General features: G+C 44.9%; 1 protein-coding gene across 3 annotated transcripts in view; it reads left to right on the top strand.

Moving 5' to 3' along the window:
* Nucleotides 1-18482, top strand: part of arfgef2 (ADP-ribosylation factor guanine nucleotide-exchange factor 2 (brefeldin A-inhibited)) — a 35657-nt gene that overhangs the window by 9454 nt on the left and 7721 nt on the right. For all 3 annotated transcript variants that reach the window (XR_007038508.1, XM_047366905.1, XM_047366911.1), the window contains exons 6-29: nucleotides 84-363; nucleotides 455-538; nucleotides 635-762; nucleotides 1169-1302; nucleotides 2569-2803; nucleotides 2927-3026; nucleotides 4836-4975; nucleotides 5140-5248; nucleotides 5328-5514; nucleotides 6721-6832; nucleotides 6925-7130; nucleotides 7260-7344; nucleotides 7812-7983; nucleotides 8124-8275; nucleotides 11619-11747; nucleotides 11820-11978; nucleotides 13163-13310; nucleotides 13457-13553; nucleotides 13634-13674; nucleotides 13760-13929; nucleotides 16488-16639; nucleotides 16872-17044; nucleotides 17193-17353; nucleotides 17446-17576. Coding sequence is in view for 2 of the 3 variants with exons in the window: in XM_047366905.1 (XP_047222861.1) it covers nucleotides 84-363; nucleotides 455-538; nucleotides 635-762; nucleotides 1169-1302; nucleotides 2569-2803; nucleotides 2927-3026; nucleotides 4836-4975; nucleotides 5140-5248; nucleotides 5328-5514; nucleotides 6721-6832; nucleotides 6925-7130; nucleotides 7260-7344; nucleotides 7812-7983; nucleotides 8124-8275; nucleotides 11619-11747; nucleotides 11820-11978; nucleotides 13163-13310; nucleotides 13457-13553; nucleotides 13634-13674; nucleotides 13760-13929; nucleotides 16488-16639; nucleotides 16872-17044; nucleotides 17193-17353; nucleotides 17446-17576 (3485 nt within the window). In the remaining variant the exon portion in view is untranslated. The remainder of the gene's footprint in view (nucleotides 1-83; nucleotides 364-454; nucleotides 539-634; nucleotides 763-1168; nucleotides 1303-2568; nucleotides 2804-2926; nucleotides 3027-4835; nucleotides 4976-5139; nucleotides 5249-5327; nucleotides 5515-6720; nucleotides 6833-6924; nucleotides 7131-7259; nucleotides 7345-7811; nucleotides 7984-8123; nucleotides 8276-11618; nucleotides 11748-11819; nucleotides 11979-13162; nucleotides 13311-13456; nucleotides 13554-13633; nucleotides 13675-13759; nucleotides 13930-16487; nucleotides 16640-16871; nucleotides 17045-17192; nucleotides 17354-17445; nucleotides 17577-18482) is intronic.

Below are 18482 nucleotides of genomic sequence, written 5' to 3'. Positions count from 1 at the left end.
TCATGAACACTAATCTGACAAATCTCCATTTCTTTTTTGGAGCTATTTCTCTGCCTCTAATTCTTCTCCTTTGGTGTCCAAAGGCCCTGGAGGCTCAGGAGCAGGAGAAGGAGCGGCTGCGTCTGCCCAATCAGAACCCATCCCCGGTTCTAGGTAGCAGGAGGTCCGGCTCCCCTCGATCTGACACAAGTCCTACCCCTGAACCTCAGAGCTCCCCATCTCCAGGAATCAGTACTCCAGACCTCACCACTGACCCCGCCTGCTCCACCCCCCCACCATCAGCAGCTGACCTGGATCATGACACGCCTTCTGTCAACGGAGAACCTGAAGATGGAGGTTCAGAACAGGTCACGCCATCAAGAGGTTTGTCAAATATGGGATTTAAAAAAAATCAAGGTTAAGAGTATGGATTGGATTGTTCTCATGGAGCTGTTACTTTGTCCTTTAATGTCAGATTCAGTGTTTGAAGAAGAAGGTGTTGAGAAGCCTCCTATAGCAGCTGAAGGAGGAGAGCCGAAGCAGACGCACAGTGGAACAGGTTCTTGTTGCTGATTTGCACCATGCTAGCTTTTTTATTTAGCATTTTTATTGGACGCTCATGATTTGAAGATGTCTATTCATTCCCCTGTTTTAGGTGGTGAGCCACCAGTTCTCTCTGCTCCTGTGCAGATGGAGGTGGCTCCCCCCAGAGGCAGGACAGAGGCTCAGCAGATGAACGGCATCATTGAGGACCGCTCTTCTGTTTCCTCTGCTGACATTCTGGTGGGAAAACGTTTCCATTTTGTATTTTCCTTAATAATTTTTCATTTAGCCTTGAATTCTATGTTTCCCTGCTAATTGTGTAAATGTGTATAGCTTCCTTAAAATGGAAAAGGGAATGTTATCGAAGGAAATGAAATTACATTAGCTGAGTGAGACTAACTGAATGTGATATAACTGTACTCTATCATTGCTCCTGTGAAGTCTGCAATGTATTTTTACTGATATTACCATACAAATCTCATGTCTGATTAACAAACCTTATCTTGAACTTGAGCAGTTTTACTGACAGATCCGTAGTTTTGAGTCTCAGTATGAAAGCAGCCCAGCACATGAGCTGAAGTCCTTTATGTTTTATGAGTGCAGATTTGTTCTGTAAAATGAGACGAATACTGTCTTTCTGTCCCAGGATGCTGAAGCTCTGCAGGGACCCAACAACGCAGCTCGGTTCTCTCATATCCTGCAGAAAGATGCTTTTCTGGTGTTCCGCTCTTTGTGCAAACTTTCCATGAAACCACTCGCCGATGGACCTCCTGATCCCAAGTGTGTATTTTCTTTCTCCAACATTTCATTTTCTTCCTTCCACAACATTCTTTAGATGATAATTTACATGTTAAAAAGTTTAAAATCATTGCCACTGTTTGTGCCACAAACAAATATTTAATTTTGATTTTATCTGGCAACACAAAGTAGTGTATAATTTTGCAATCAATAACAATCCAAAGTTCTTAAATTTTCCATCAATTAAAACTCTGAAAAGTGTGGGGAGTATTTAAATTTTTACCTTTTTTACTGTTTTACCCCTAAATAAAATCGAATGTAACTAAAAAGGCACCTAGATAGTGAAGAATGTGGAATTCAGTCTCTGTATAGTCCAGCTGCTCTGTCACCCACTGCTTAGGTGGGACAAGACAAATATTACTCTATTAGTCAACTGTTAAACCTTGACTGAAGAGGAGCAAGACGAAATTAATCATTGATAGTAACTGATATGAAGTCCTGGCCTACATGGACAAGACTGTATGGCAGAAAACTGAGACTCCATATCTCCATGAATGCAGATGGAACAGGGTGGTGGCAGCATCATGCTGTGGGGATGCTTTCCTTCAGAAGGGACAGGGAAGTTGGTCAGATATGATGTTAGAGCTGCCAAAAGACTTAACATTAGGCCAGAAGTTGCACCATGCCTCCTAAACATACAGCCAGAGCTACAGTGGAATAGATCAAAGCGTATTTGTGTGTTAAAATGGCCCAGTCAAAGTCCAGACTTAAAACCAATTAGGAATCTGTGACTGTGAGATTTGAAAGTCGATGTTCACAGACAACTTCTGTCCAATATGGCAGAGTCTGAGCTACTTTGAAATAACGAATTGGCTGACATTTAAGGCTTTAGATGTTATTTCTTAAAGGAAATATTTAAACCCTGTATCATTATCTCCTTCGCAGCTACGCACTACTTTGTGTTCACATAGAATCCCAATAAAATACATTAAGTTTTGTGTTTGTAACATAAGAAAATGTGGAAAAGTTCAGGTGGGACCATTACCTGAAGCACAGCAGAAGAAGCTGGCTCTTTGTTTACCAAAGGTTTGTTAGCATCCTCCTATCCAGGTGTGGCTCTGGTTACTGTAACATTAGACCTCAGACCAGTCAGTAAACAGGTCAGAGTGGAATGAGCGCAGGAAGTACGTCACTGCCCCTCATTAGATATCTCACTGAGTTATTAATCTACCTGAACAGAATAACGTGTTGCAGTTTATTACATGAAGGAATGTGGGTTTTATGTCTAACAGTTGCTCCTGTCTGCAGGTCCCATGAGCTGCGTTCTAAGATCGTCTCCCTGCAGCTGCTGCTCTCTGTGCTGCAGGGTGCCGGGCCGGTGTTTCGCACCCACGAGATGTTTGTGAACGCCATCAAACAGTACCTGTGCGTAGCCTTGTCCAAAAATGGCGTCTCCTCTGTGCCCGAGGTGTTTGAGCTGTCACTAGCCATCTTCTTAACTCTGTTATCCCACTTCAAGGTCCACCTGAAGATGCAGATTGAGGTACAAAGCACCTGTCATTTGGCCTGATTGGGACACGCTTAGTATACTGTCACAATTACCAAAAAAAGGTAATGGTTCTTGATCATGGTGGATGGTACTGAATGTTTACCTTGTCCATATCAGGTGTTTTTTCGGGAGATTTTTCTGACCATCCTGGAGACATCAACCAGCTCCTTTGAGCACAAGTGGATGGTTATTCAGACCCTGACACGCATCTGTGCAGGTAAAAGATAAAAGAATAACAACTTCTCATGATTAAGCTGAACTCTTTAGTTCCCCAGCCTTGAATTCTGTTGCTGTTGGAGAGGTTGTAGGGGTTGCTGGGTCTCGCTTTTCATCCCTGCCTTCTGATTCATGCCAGGTGGGATTGCCTCTACAGCTGTCGTCTACATGGGGTGTGTGGCTCTGCTCTGGGTAGCAGCCCGCCTGTTAGCATGATGAGAAGAGAAGGCATAGGATAGGAAAGCACTATCTATTGCCCCTTTTCCGCCGGCTCTACATGGGTTTCACAGCTCCGCTCCACTCGGTCTCGCTCTACTCGGCACAGTACCTGCTGTGTTTCCACTGACCCACTGACGGCTGTAGGCGGGGCTCCAGCCGTCAGTGGGTCAGTGTGCTGTGCTGCTATTAACATTACCGTGTCACGTTCTCACATTAAAATAATCTGCGTGAAATGATAAAAAAAAAACCATAATAAATAAATAGGAAATAAAAACATAAGCAAAACAAAATTAATGTTTGTATTACTGTATATGTAAAAATGTCTTATATGGTTTTTGTGTCTAAAATAATCCACTAGGATAATTATCTGGACCACAGCCCAGCCAGAACTTATAGAATAAGCTCAGGGGTTCTGATGTGAGGAGGGGGTGGCAGGAGAAGCAGAGAGGAGAGATGCTGCTGTCTGGATGGTGAAGCTCCAAAGTTTGCCTGAAGAAGTTAACATTCTGGGCTTTATGAGGAAGTTTCGATCTCAGCCATGACAATACAGGGACAAGGACTTTAAAGCGCAACACCATGGACTTCTGACCGCAGTGAAGTTGGTTTTAGGCTGGATATTCATGCTCCATGCATTCGACGCGGTCTTCCTCTCGTTTGACCTGATGAAGGCAGTCTGATTACAGGTAGCTGCTCTCTGCCTGCTCCCTCCTGCAGACGCTGGTTCGCTTAAGGAGCATCAATAACTATCCAAACCAAACGCGCTTTTTCATGGTGGTATTGTTTAGTGTGTTTTGGGGTAAATGTTGTGTGATCAGCGGGTTTAGGATGTTATTAAATATTCCACTCTTGCTTTGATTTGATCAGCGTTAAAGCTAAAAGTTTACCTCACTCTGTCTAAATTAAACAGGATACATTGATTTAGAACCTCTTCAGATTACCACTCAAAGCTCCTCCAGGGGAAATCATTTCTTGTATTTTTGTGTTGCATACTCAAACTAGCTCACATCTAGACTGCACTGGCTAGTTAAGCTTTCTGACCTAGAGAGAAGCCTGAGAAAAAGGCTCATATACAGAGGAGTTCCTAAAAGGCAAAAATGAGTACATCTTCATGCTGTGCTACCGTTTCATCAAGTGCTGCGTTGCTACCGCTGGTTTATCACTCAGCTGTAAAAGATGGTAAATGGACTGAACTTATATAGTGCCTTTCCAGTCATACAGACCGCTCAAAGCGCTTTACTGTAGAGCCACATTCACCCAATTGCACTCACTAACGCTCACACATTCATACACCGATACGCAGATCGGTAGGCAACTTGAGGTTAAGTGCCTTGCCCAGGGGCACATCGACATACAGCAGGAGGAAGCTGGAATCAAACCCACAACCTTCCGATTGCAAGACGACTACTCTTCCTACTGAGCCACAGTCGCCTCAGTAGGAGGTTGTGGGAAGTACGTTTGTTTGCATCCAGAAGTTGTTGGTAGTTAGATCTGATTACAGTGTTTACTAAGCTCCATTGCAGGTGTTATCACAAGGGTGTGTGTGTGCATATGTTGAAGTATATTTTAAAAGCTTTTCTGTTTACTCCCTCAGATGCCCAGTGTGTGGTTGACATCTATGTCAACTATGATTGTGATTTAAACGCTGCCAACATCTTTGAGCGTCTTGTCAACGACCTCTCTAAGATTGCTCAGGGCAGGAGTGGTCAGGAACTCGGGATGACTCCTCTGCAGGTACACGTGCTCTGTCGCTGTGATTGGCTGTTCTTAGCATCAGCTGGTTATATTTTGGCGTATTCGCTCATTTCTTCACAGCACATGGTTGTTATTTGGGTATTTGTTTCATAGCATTGCTAATCAAAGTGTGTCACAGACTTGTCTCTTTGTGTTTCCTGTAGGAGCTGAGCCTACGTAAGAAAGGTTTGGAGTGTCTCGTGTCCATTCTCAAATGTATGGTGGAGTGGAGCAAAGATATGTACGTGAATCCGAACCTTCAAGCTAACTTGGGTGAGTGCATGGTGTAAATCCATAGACAGGAGACTGGGGCATCTGAACGGGTGGTTACGTTGGGTGTGTTTGTTTTCAGGTCAGGAGCATCCATCTGACTCTGAGGGAGCAGAGCTGAAGCTCCCTGAGCAGACGACAGGACGTCGAGACAGCGTCAGCTCTCTGGACTCCAACTATTCCAGCATCGCCATGTCTCAGGCAGATCACCCAGAGCAGTATGAGGTGATCAAACAACAGAAGGACATCATCGAGCACGGAATCGAACTGTGAGCTTTTCCTCAGCTTTGTTGGAAATAAGCTTTAGGATGAGTTACAGTTACTATATTCTTTTACATGTCTTCATGCTATAAGCACAAATACAAAAGTATTTTATGAATCATTTTATGTGATAGAGCAACACAAAGAAGCGGAAGGAAAGTTTATTTTTCTCCAAATAAAAATCTGAAAAGTGTGGTGTGCCTTTGTTTTCAGCTCCCCTTAATTACTGCTTTTACTTAAATTACAGTTGCAAGTCTTGTAGGCCTCTGCAGGCTTTTCGCATCTAGACGCAGAAGGTTCTGCCCATTCTTCTTTGCTAAAAAGCTCAAGCTGAGTGGATAGACGGAGAAGATCTGAGCGGCAGCAGCAAGTCTTTCTATGGATTGTGTTAGCTCAGTAATCACAAGGCCGAAGTTGGAGTCCACACTTTATTGGTCACCAAGAACAAGATTAAAACTCTCTTAACGTCACTGCACCTCTGCCCCCACCTGCGGCTCAGCCTGCATGTTTAGGGTGGCTGTCCTTCTGGAAGGTGAACCACTGGCCCACACTCAGGTCTGCTGCAGTCTCTAACAGGTTTTCTACCAGGACTGTCCTGTGTTTAGCTGTATCCATCTTCCCATCAACTCTGACCACCTTCCATCCCCACAGTGTGATGCTGCCACCTTCACCGTGTTTTACACTGAGGATGATATGTTCAGGTTGTTTTCCTTCTCGTGTTTTGTGACATCTGTGTCCTCTACATGGCATGTAGCAAACCTTAAACAAGACGTCTTATGGCTTTCTTTGTGACATTTATCTTTAAAGGCCGGATTGTAATATGTTGGAGTAATAGATGTGCTCCCACCTGAGCAGTGAATCTCTTCAGCTCCTCCAGAGTTATCATGGCCTCTTGGCTTTCCTTGCCCGACCTTTTAGTCTCATACTGAGATTAGCTTACGAACATGTTGAGTGTATTTACTAATTAGGTGGCTTTATTTATCATGTTATTTTGGGGTATATGGGTAAAGGGGCCAAATACAAACTTACGTCACACTTTTCACTGCTTTGTGTTGCTCCATCACATAAATCCCAATTAAACACATTACAGTTTGTGGTTGAAACTTGACAAAATGTAAAAAATGTTAAGGGGTAGAAATACTTTGGAAAGGCACGCAGCATCTGGGCCAGATGGAGGGAGTGGAAGCAAATAAATCTGTCTGTGTTCTCTGCAGGTTCAACAAGAAGCCCAAGCGTGGTGTCCAGTACCTGCAGGACCAGGGCATGCTTGGTTCCACAGCAGAAGATATCGGCCAGTTTCTACACCAGGAGGACCGGCTGGACACAGTCAGGGCTTCATCAACCTTCATTCTTGCACTGATAGAGGTCGTTTTTTCATGCTCACTAATCTCCTAACTGCTCTGTGTGCTCATCAACAGACGCAGGTGGGGGAGTTCCTCGGTGAGAACACCAAGTTCAACAAAGAGGTGATGTACTGCTACGTGGACCAGCTTGATTTCTGTGGACGGGACTTTGTCTCTGCTCTGAGGATGTTCTTGGAAGGCTTCAGGCTGCCAGGGGAGGCCCAGAAGATCGACAGGCTTATGGAGAAGTTTGCTGCGCGGTACCTCGAATGTAACCAAGGGTAAGAGGCGTTACATTAGACTATAAAGTTTAGTCGAGCTTCTCTTAAATGACATTCAGAGCTTATGTTTGATTAGATGCAGAGATGAAGCTCGCCACCCTTAAACATGAACCGTGTCATCTTTTGCAGACAAACCCTGTTTGCCAGTGCAGACACTGCATACGTGCTGGCATATTCCATCATCATGCTAACCACGGACCTGCACAGTCCTCAAGTAAGAACTGCTGATTCCTGCCAGCTCTTTACCTCATTTCCTGTTCCCTGCTGTTTATAGAAAGACAAGCATGTGTTCATCTGGGGGCGTTTGAAATAAAAAGAAGACAATTTATGTAATATTTCATTTTCATAATTCCTTTTTTTATTTTCCACGTCTCACAAAGAGTTCATGCCAAAACTCAACCAGAATGATTCCTGTTACTTGAGTCCTCTGTATGGGGGGCCCAGCTCGGGCTGGCTTATCACTGCAGACACACCACTGTTGTCTGAAACTTAACGTCTATGACCGGCAGGTATAAAAGGAAAAAAACAAAATCATTCAAAGGGCGGCAAATGGTCCCTGGGGCGCCCTTTGGACACACCTGCTTTAGGTCAAGAATATAATGGGCATGGCTTTGATACAGTTTTGAAAGCTGTACACACAAAACACCAAAGCAACCTGGTTGTGTTTCCGTCTTTATGTAGGTGAAGAACAAAATGACAAAGGAGCAGTACATCAAGATGAACCGCGGCATTAACGACAGTAAGGACCTACCCGAGGAGTATCTCTCTTCCATATACGATGAGATCGCTGGCAAGAAAATTGCAATGAAGGAAAGCAAAGAGTTTTCGATCACTCCAAAGTCAGCCAAGCAGAGTGAGTACTTCAGCCACGCTAACGTTTACAAGTTTGTTTTCTTCCAAAAATGAAATCAGACACATCTGTCTCAGCATCTTCTGGACCTTTGGTAGTCAACCACATAAACATGAGAAACTGTTACGTGTCTCTGCCTCCAGGTGTGGCCAGTGAGAAGCAGCGCCGCCTGCTGTACAATGTGGAGATGGAGCAGATGGCGAAGACGGCTAAAGCATTAATGGAGGCCGTCAGCCACGCTCAGGCACCGTTCTTCAGCGCCAAACACCTGGAGCACGTCAGACCCATGTTCAAGGTATCAGTGTACTTCACTGTATCACACGCAGGTACTTAGAAGTGGTTCTGAAGCTGAGGGCATCATGTTAGCCTTTTTAAATGGCCCAGGGAGAAAATGGTTAGCATCCAAAGAAGACATTAGCATACAGAACTATTGATTAAATGAATTATTAAAGAAGGTACTTTACAACTTTTGGATATTTCTGAATAATAATACCTCTAATTTTCATCTACAGAAAATTGCAAAATGAGTCCAGAAAAACAGATTGTTTAGAGAGTTGGTGAAAACTACAGAAATAGAAACAGAAGAACAGTCCCTTGCATACATTTTCATAACCTTATAATGTTTTCACATTTTGTCCTGTTACCACAAACTCAAATGTATTTTGTTGGATAGACCAACATAAGGCCGTGAATAATTAGAAGGAAAATGGCAGTTTTCAAAATCAATTCACAAATAAAAATCTCAAGTGTGGGTTTTGTATTCAGCTACCTTCACTCTGAAGGAAAGCTCAATAAAATCTACTACAGGGTGCCTTCTGAAGTCACCTGATCAGTAAAGAGAGTCCACCTCCTTTTAATTTAATTTTTGCTTACTTATAAAGCCAATTGTTCTGTGAAGGCCAGACGAGCATTATGGGACCGGTTGGGCAAGAAGAGGATTGATCCATGGCAGCTCTGGAGGAGCTGCAGAGATCCAAAGCTCTGTTGAGACAACTATTGGTTGTTCACTCTACAAATCAGAATCAGAATCAGAAAAGCTTTATTGCCAAGTACGTTTTTGGACATACAAGGAATTTGTTTTGGCGTAGTCGGTGCAATACAGTACAAATTAAACAGTATAAACATATCTACAATATAATATAAATATATGTGCACAGTTTTAAGTGAGTGAGAGTAAGTATAGAGCAGTATAAGATGCAAGAGCAATACATGCAGGTGATCATTGTGCAAGTAAAGCAGGAGTCCAAGCTGAGCGTTAATGTAACGCATAGAGTTACAGTTTACAATTGTCCTGTCAGCAAAAAAGGGGGGGGGGTGGGGGAAAGGGAGAATGTCAAGGTGGTTTCCGGGCTTTGTTAACCAGGCTGGTGGCAGATGGGAAAAAACTGTTCTTGTGGCGTGAGGTTTTGGTCCGGATGGACCGCAGCCTCCTGCCAGAGGGGAGAGTCTCAAAGAGTCTGTGACCGGGGTGGGAGGGATCAGCCAGAATCTTCCCTGCCCGCTTCAGGGTCCTGGAGGTGTACAGTTCCTGGAGCGACAGTAGACTGCAGCCAATCACCTTCTCAGCAGACCGAATGACACGCTGCAGCCTGCCCTTATCCTTGGCTGTAGCAGCGGCGTACCAGATGGTGATGGAGGAGGTGAGGATGGACTCAATGATGGCTGTGTAGAAGTGCACCATCATAGTCTTTGGCAGGTTGAATTTCTTCAGCTGCCGCAGGAAGAACATCCTCTGCTGGGCTTTCTTGATGAGGGAGCTGATGTTTGGCTCCCACTTGAGATCCTGGGAGATGATGGTTCCCAGGACGCGGAAAGATTCCACAGTGTCAATTGTGGAGTCACAGAGGGTGATGGGGGCAGGTGGGGCTGGGTTCTGCCTGAAGTCCACAACCATCTCCACTGTCTTTAGAGCGTTGAGCTCAAGGTTGTTCTGGCTGCACCAGTCCAACAGATGGTCCACCTCCCATCTGTACGCGGACTCGTCACCATCAGAGATGAGTCCGATCAGGGTGGTGTCGTCCGCAAACTTCAGAAGCTTGACAGACTGGTGACTGGAGGTGCAGCTGTTGGTGTACAGGGAGAAGAGCAGAGGAGAGAGAACACAGCCTTGGGGGGAACCGGTGCTGATGGTCAGGGAGTCAGAGACGTGCTTCCCCAGCCTCACGCGCTGCTTCCTGTCAGACAGGAAGTCAGTGATCCACCTGCAGGTGGAGTCGGGCACACTCAGCTGGGAGAGCTTCTCCTGGAGCAGAACTGGGACGATGGTGTTGAAGGCAGAGCTGAAATCCACAAACAGGATCCTGGCGTAGGTTCCTGTGGAGTCCAGGTGCCGGAGGATGAAGTGAAGGGCTAGGTTGACTGCATCATCTACAGACCTGTTGGCTCTGTAGGCAAACTGCAGGGGGTCCAGGAGGGGATCGGTGATGTCTTTTAGGTGTGAGAGCACAAGGCGCTCAAAGGACTTCATCACCACAGAGGTCAGGGCGACGGGTCTGAAGTCAAATCTGGGGGGTGACTAACACAGCACATCACCCTGATCACACCATCCTCACAGTAAAAGGGTGGCAGCAGCATTGTGATGTTATGATCGTCTCGTAACCAGTGGGTTGCCGGTTCGAGCCACCGCTATGTCTGTCTCAGTCGTTGTGTCCATGTCACTTCACACGCCTTGCCTACTGACGGTGGTCAGAGGGCTCGGTGGCGCCTGTGTATGGCAGCCTCACTTCTGTCAGTGTGCCCCAGGGCAGCTTTAGCTACAATGTAGCTCACCACTGTCAGTGTGTGAATGTGTGTATGAATGGGGGATGCCTGAATGGAGTGTCAAGCACTTTGGGGTCTCTGGGGACTTGATAAAGTGCTATAGAAGTACATGCCATTTACCATTACCATGATGGGAATGTGGCACTTGGAGGCCGCAACAACACAGCAACACTAAACATACGACCCGAACTACGGTAGAATAGTTTAGGCTAAAGCATATTTGTGTTTTAGAGTCATGTGTTAGACGTCGGCATGGACCGTATCAGGATCAGACTGAACTGCATCTTCAGGGCCTTTATTCAATTAAGAATCTGTGGCAGGACCTGTTAACTATGCCCAGACTCTCTCCGTCCAATCCGACTGAGCAAAGGGGCAATCTTCAGTTTCTAGATGTGCAAAGCTTGTAGAGATCTACTTCAGCAGCTGTAATTGCAGTTCTGCAAAATATTGACTCAGAGATGGTGATCACATGTGCATAATGGTCCAAAAGTCCCTGATCATTTTCATTGTGTGGGTTAAACACAGAGGTGGCCACCTCCAGTTCTAAAGAGCCATGTTCTGTGTGTTTTAGATATTTCCCCGCTCCAACACACCCGAATCAAATGATTGGTTCATTAGCAAGCTCCTGCAGAACCTCATGACATGCTGAGGACGTTTCAGTCTTTTGAATCACCAGTCATTTGGAGCAGGGACACATCAACAACATGAAGGACACGATAAATGATAGGACATAAAATGCATTAAAGTTGGTGGTTGTTAGAAAACGGGCGTGAATACTTTTGCAAGGCACCTTATATTGCATTGAATTAAAGGAAGGTTGGGCTTTTTTATGAAATACTTGAAATAGTCCAGCTGCTGGTAATGTCTGTGTATCCCAGCTTGCATGGACCCCACTGCTGGCAGCCTTCAGCGTAGGACTGCAGGACTGTGACGACCCAGAGGTGGCCTCCTTGTGTCTGGAGGGCATCCGATGCGCCATCAGGATCGCCTGCATCTTCAGCATGCAGGTCTGCTCACACCTCAGATGCTGCAGCAGTGAGAATGTATAGCTAGGTAGTGACTTGTGTTTGTGCTCTTAGCTGGAGAGAGATGCATACGTTCAGGCCTTGGCCAGATTTACACTGCTGACGGCCAGTTCCAGCATCACCGAGATGAAGCAGAAGAACATCGACACCATAAAGACGCTGATCACCGTCGCTCACACTGATGGAAACTACCTGGGCAGCTCCTGGCATGAGGTACGAAATGGTAGAAATAATACGGAGAAACCGTTGCATTGTCGAAGCAGTTTGTCTTTTAACGTTTCACAGGTTTTCCACTGGGTCTTAAAAAATCTCAAATTTGAAAATCAAAATTTTAAGTTCACTAGAATTTCACAAAATTTACTCATTTATTTTAAAGAGGTCTTAATTTCCTTGCGTTCATGTAACGCTACCTCAAATTCTTACGCAACATTTTATTGTGCTTTATTGAACATGCAGTCAGCCAATTAGCTTTCGTGTTATTGGCGAGTCTACATCACTTGATGGTCCATGTGCGAAAAGAGATGTAGTAGTGCTGCCGCTATCATGGGAAAATGCAAATATAACAACACATGGCTTATAAGGAACACGTTTAAGGCTTGGTTAAAGTCCGCACCGAACGGTGACTTTGAAGAAAGGCGACAAACACGTTACTGCTGTGAATGGCCTGAGACAGACGACAGCTATGGGTCGGTTCTGCAGCTCTGGACCCCGGAACTAGCTCTGGTACTTTCACACTCCCTCAGAGACACATCAGCCATGCTACCCCCGTTAACAACCTCTGTGTCGTCTTCAGGTCAGAGCCTAAATCAGGGATCACCAAGTAAAATAGCAGGAGGTCCACTACCTCTATTATTCAAACACTTTGGGGTCCCAAGAATAGTAACTTAGCAGCTATTAACAGTAATGTTAATAGCGCCACAGCACACTACACTGATGACTGGAGGCGGGGCTTCAGCCACCCAGCTCCAGCTGTCAGTGGGTCAGTGGAAACATAACTGGTACCATACCAAGTAGAGCAAAACCAAGTGGAGCAGAGCCGCATCGCCTAAAACGAGCCAGTGGAAAAGGGGCATTAGCAACCCGCATCCAAGGACCCCACATAGCTTCTTCTTTGTCGTTTTCTGGTGGTTGGCATACAACGATGTGGGGCATTACGGCCCCCAGCTGGCTTGGAGTGTGGACCAGAATGTTGCTGACCCACATAGCTGCCTGTCACGCCTGTTCAAAAGTCAGAGGCGGCAGGAATCGAATATCTATATCTACATAGTAAATAAGAAAATGCTTTGGAGTCCATACAAAAGGCTCTCTGGGTCCAGATTTGGACCAGAGTTCAGGGATCCCCGCTCTATAATGTCAGACACGTACATTATCCACACATTTGTGTTGTTCTGCTATAGATCCTGAGGTGTATTAGTCAGCTGGAGCTGGCCCAGCTGATTGGCACAGGGGTGAAGACGCGCTACATCTCAGGAGTGGTTCGGGACAGAGAGGGAAGCATCAGGGGGTTACCTCCTGGGACTGAGGAGTTCATGCCCCTGGGACTGGGTAGGTTCCCAATACTCAAAACAGTACCTATAATTCTTTACCCATATTCTGCACTGATATAGTGGCTTACTTTGTTTTCATGTCTCTAATTATGGCTGTGGATTGTATTTGTACCTTGCGTTAAGTTTAATGCATTGCTGTTGCAGGAAACCTGGTTGGAAGTCAGGACAAGAGACAGATAGCTCACATCCAGGAATCAGTAGGAGAGACCAGCTCTCAGAGTGTGGTGGTGGCTGTGGATAGGTGGGACAACATCTTAACAGGTCATACGCATTTCACGCTGTCTTTTCTTTCAGTTCCTAAGTTGGTTTCTTTGCCTACAGGATTTTCACGGGCTCCACCCGACTAGATGGAAATGCGATTGGTAAGTTGATGCTCTTGGGTGAGTTGCTGATTCATGTTTGAATGTTAGAAAAAGAGTCATACATCGAGTGTTTATTTGTGTGCAGTGGACTTCGTTCGATGGTTGTGTGCGGTGTCCATGGATGAGCTGGCCTCAGCCCATCAGCCCAGAATGTTCAGTCTGCAGAAGATTGTGGAGATTTCCTACTACAACATGAACCGCATCAGGCTGCAGTGGTCTCGAATTTGGCAGGTTATAGGAGACCACTTCAATAAGGTCAGTGCAGCCGGAATGTGAGGAACCCAAGCCTATCATGTTCCAAAATGATCAAATCTGCTGCTCACATGTCTGTGAAGGAGCCTTGATCCATTAGCTTCAGTTTATTGATCTTTGCAGACCTCTCCTAGGGTCCTACCACAACATTTGGAGGTCCGGGCATGGACCGGGCCATTACAACGCCTTGAAACATTTCTTTTTCAGCCATTCTGCTGTAAATGTTCTGCTATGTTTACAATCACTGATCTGTTGAAAGGTCAGTTGGAGTCCAGCCTGAGTTGTCATTCAGATAACCTTGCATTTTAGTCTTGAGTACTTTAGTATAGTTTACTGTAGTTGTCCACCTGCTGTTATGGTTCAGGTATAGTGGGTGTGCTGATTACCTACAATAATCAGCAGCCTGTGTTAGATTCACCTTCTATGCAGATGTTTCGTGTGAAGATGTTTTGAAATTATTGCCACTTTCCTAAAAAAAAAAAACCTTAGTTTTTATAACTTTTTTTATAGACAGTTTTCTCTAAAAGTAATATTGAGACACAAGGTCCCCTTCTGTTCACCAGACAGACTGGTTTTAGCTAGAAAACAGATGTAATGTAATAGAGAAGGCTTTCTACATGGGATTTATTCAGTAACTGAGGTGAAAAAAGTGAAACTGTCTGCCTGAGTAATTACAAAAATGTGACTTAAAGATGTGTCGTAATGTTGTGGCCATGCACCTCACTGGAGAGGTTAATTGCAGCAGTGCGAACAGTTAGTCTGGAGTCCTGGCTGTGCAGATTTCATTTTTATTTATATCAATGCAGTCCTACATTGTTCCTTGGCCTCAGCACTTTACGCTATCAGCCATATGTCAGAGGCTTTAAATCTGCATAGCTGCTGGAACTGAGCGGAGCTTTTGGTGTTTGCGTTATCTGTTTTGCTGTATATGCTACAAACACAGGATGAACCAGAGAGGTAAAAGCTCTGGTTCTGTCGAGTTTTTCCCCACACCTACCCCCCCCGAAACAAATCTGCCTAAAATGAACTTCAGCATCTCAGACACTATAAACAAACAGCTGTGGACATTGAAGGTGGGTTGAGTCCATTCAGCTGGCCAAATATTGATATGCAGAGTATGAATGTCTGACACTTCTAATGTACAGGGGTTGGACAATGAAACTAAAACACCTGGTTTTAGACCACAATAATTTATTAGTATGGTGTAGGACCTCCTTTTACGGCCAATACAGCGTCAATTCATCTTGGGAATGACATAAACAAGTCCTGCACAGTGGTCAGAGGGATTTTAAGCCATTCTTCTTGCAGGATAGTGGCCAGGTCACTACGTGATGCTGGTGGAGGAAAACGTTTCCTGACTCGCTCCTCCAAAACACCCCAAAGTGGCTCAATAATATTTAGATCTGGTGACTGTGCAGGCCATGGGAGATGTTCAACTTCACTTTCATGTTCATCAAATCAATCTTTCATCTGTCTTGCTGTGTGTATTGGTGCATTGTCATCCTGATACACGGCACCGCCTTCAGGATACAATGTTTGAACCATTGGATGCACATGGTCCTCAAGAATGGTTCAGTAGTCCTTGGCAGTGACGCGCCCATCTAGCACAAGTATTGGGCCAAGGGAATGCCATGATATGGCAGCCCAAACCATCATTGATCCACCCCCATGCTTCACTCTGGGCATGCAACAGTCTGGGTGGTACGCTTCTTTGGGGCTTCTCCACACCGTAACTCTCCCGGATGTGGAGTAAACAGTAAAGGTGGACTCATCAGAGAACAATACATGTTTCACATTGTCCACAGCCCAAGATTTGTGCTCCTTGCACCATTGAAACCAACGTTTGGCATTGGCATGAGTGACCAAAGGTTTGGCTATAGCAGCCCGGCCGTGTATATTGACCCTGTGGAGCTCCCGACGGACAGTTCTGGTAGAAACAGGAGAGTTGAGGCGCACATTTAATTCTGCCGTGATTCAGGCAGCCGTGGTTTTATGTTTTTTGGATACAATCCGGGTTAGCACTCGAACATCCCTTTCAGCAGCTTCCTCTTGCGTCCACAGTTAATCCTGTTGGATGTGGTTGGTCCTTCTTGGTGGTATGCTGACATTACCCTGGATACCGTGGCTCTTGATACATCACAAAGACTTGCTGTCTTGGTCACAGATGCCCCAGCAAGACGTGCACCAATAATTTGTCCTCTTTTGAACTCTGGTATGTCACCCATAATGTTGTGTGCATTTCAATATTTTGAGCAAAACTGTGCTTTTACCCTGCTAATTGAACCTTCACACTCTGCTCTTACTGGTGCAATGTGCAATCAATGAAGACTGGCTACCAGGCTGGTCCAATTTAGCCATGAAACCTCCCACACTAAAATGACAGGTGTTTCAGTTTCTTTGTCTAACCCCTGTAGTATCCTACTAAATATTCCGTCCAAGCTGATTTCACACAGTGATATTGTACTGAGGGCTGTGATTCGACACATCGTTCGGCTTTGATTTGAACGCAGTTGGGTCTGAGAGCTCAGTTTCAATAGTGACACTCTGACCTTTTTTTCTAGGTGGGCTGTAACCACAATGAAGATGTTGCTATCTTTGCCGTGGATTCACTCAGGCAGCTCTCCATGAAGTTCTTAGAGAAAGGAGAACTGGCCAACTTTCGCTTCCAGAAGGACTTCCTGAGGCCTTTTGAGCACATCATGAAGAAGAACAGGTGAAGATGCGTGTAATATGGATAGATATGGGTTCAGTAAAGAACCACTCTTTCCCCCTCATAAGTGACACCAGACAAAAATAAACAGAATTTACCTCTTAAAGACTCAAGAAGCTTTTCAGATCAAATGTAAAACCTCTTTAAGGACAAAAGCCCTGATACCTTCTGTTTACGCAGCTAGGCCTATATCATGATCACATTCAGCTTCTCCATGTCTTCCTCTGTCTCTCAGGTCTCCCACTATCAGGGACATGGTGATCAGGTGTGTGGCTCAGATGGTGAACTCCCAGGCAGCCAACATTCGGTCCGGTTGGAAGAACATATTTTCCGTATTTCACCAGGCCGCCTCCGATCATGATGAGACGATAGTGGAGCTGGCTTTCCAGACAACAGGGCACATTGTCAGTAAGTATGATTACAACACTACCAGAGCTGCTATCTTTGGCTGAAGAGGAGGAAAAGCAAATAAATACTCTGACCGCAGGGGGCAGCTTTGTTCCTGTGTGATTTTTGATATTAGTTTTGAGTTCATTCTTGTTCTCTCTCTCATCAGTAAACACCTTCCAGCAGCATTTTGCAGCTGCCATCGATTCCTTTCAGGATGCTGTGAAGTGCTTGTCAGAGTTTGTGTGCAACGCAGCTTTTCCCGACACCAGCATGGAGGCCATCCGACTCATCCGGCATTGTGCTAAATATGTTTCTGAGCGACCACAGGTGGCCTCACCTCAGCTTTCATCGGTTACTACTGGGTAATAACATGGTTAGCTGACAAAGAAAACATTTCAACAAATAAATGTGCTTTCCAGGCGCTGAGGGAGTACACCAGCGATGACATGAACGTTGCACCCGGAGATCGGGTTTGGGTTCGTGGCTGGTTTCCTATCCTGTTCGAGCTGTCTTGTATCATAAATCGCTGCAAGCTTGATGTCCGCACCAGGTAGGAGAACAAATAAGCCTCAAGCTTTTATATCATAAAAAGATGCTCCATCCTTAGAGGTAGCCTGTTAATGTCTTTGAAATTTTCCTAATCCTAAGATCTTGGTAGTTGCAGAGAAAAAATAGAACTTTCACTATATTGCAGTTCTATATTATTATATAGAACTGTTAACAAACTGAAGCCGAAAACAGGCTTTAGAGGTTTCTTCAGACTAGGTATGAGTCTCAGAAATAGATAGATGCTTTGAATACTAATTCTGAATTAGCTTTTGCACCGTAGGTCCTTTATACCTCAACCACATGAAAACAATGTTTGATCAACACGGATTTTACTTATTAATGACAATTTCATCATGACTTTTAGAGGTTTTCTTTGTTACCTATGTTCATGCTTGTAGCTCACAATACTTATAATCATTTCCATCTCTTAAGTTGAGAAATAAAACAAAAGCAAACAAAAAGAGTCTGAGAAGCAGCCAAAAATGGGACCAAACTCAATGAACACTGAAGATCACAGTAGTACCGTAGTTGCAAAGTCTCCAGGTTGAAGGGAAGTTTATACGGCAAATCTTACATGATTTATTCAGTTGGGATCAGGAAGCCAGGGAGACCATTTTCCGACACCAGTACTGCACCCAGGGATTTTACTGAACTCTCTGGCTAGCCTAGTCTACCTGGACGTGAAGACGGTGACAGATGTGCTCTGACTGGTCCTGACCAGCAACGTTGGCTCTGATGCACTTCCGTTTCATCAAATTACTCAGTCATCAGAATATAGCAGCAAGCAGTGCAGTTGTTGTGCTAAACCAAGCAGGAGTGAATGGAAGCAGCTAAAAGTCTCACTTTTCTACACCTAATTGGACTGTGTTTTAAATTGTGCAAATTTCACTGTAGTAATGTAGCCGTT

This window comes from Girardinichthys multiradiatus, chromosome 1, assembly GCF_021462225.1.
Source record: "Girardinichthys multiradiatus isolate DD_20200921_A chromosome 1, DD_fGirMul_XY1, whole genome shotgun sequence".
Classification (NCBI taxonomy): domain Eukaryota; kingdom Metazoa; phylum Chordata; class Actinopteri; order Cyprinodontiformes; family Goodeidae; genus Girardinichthys; species Girardinichthys multiradiatus.
This window is presented reverse-complemented; position numbering and strand designations above follow the sequence as displayed.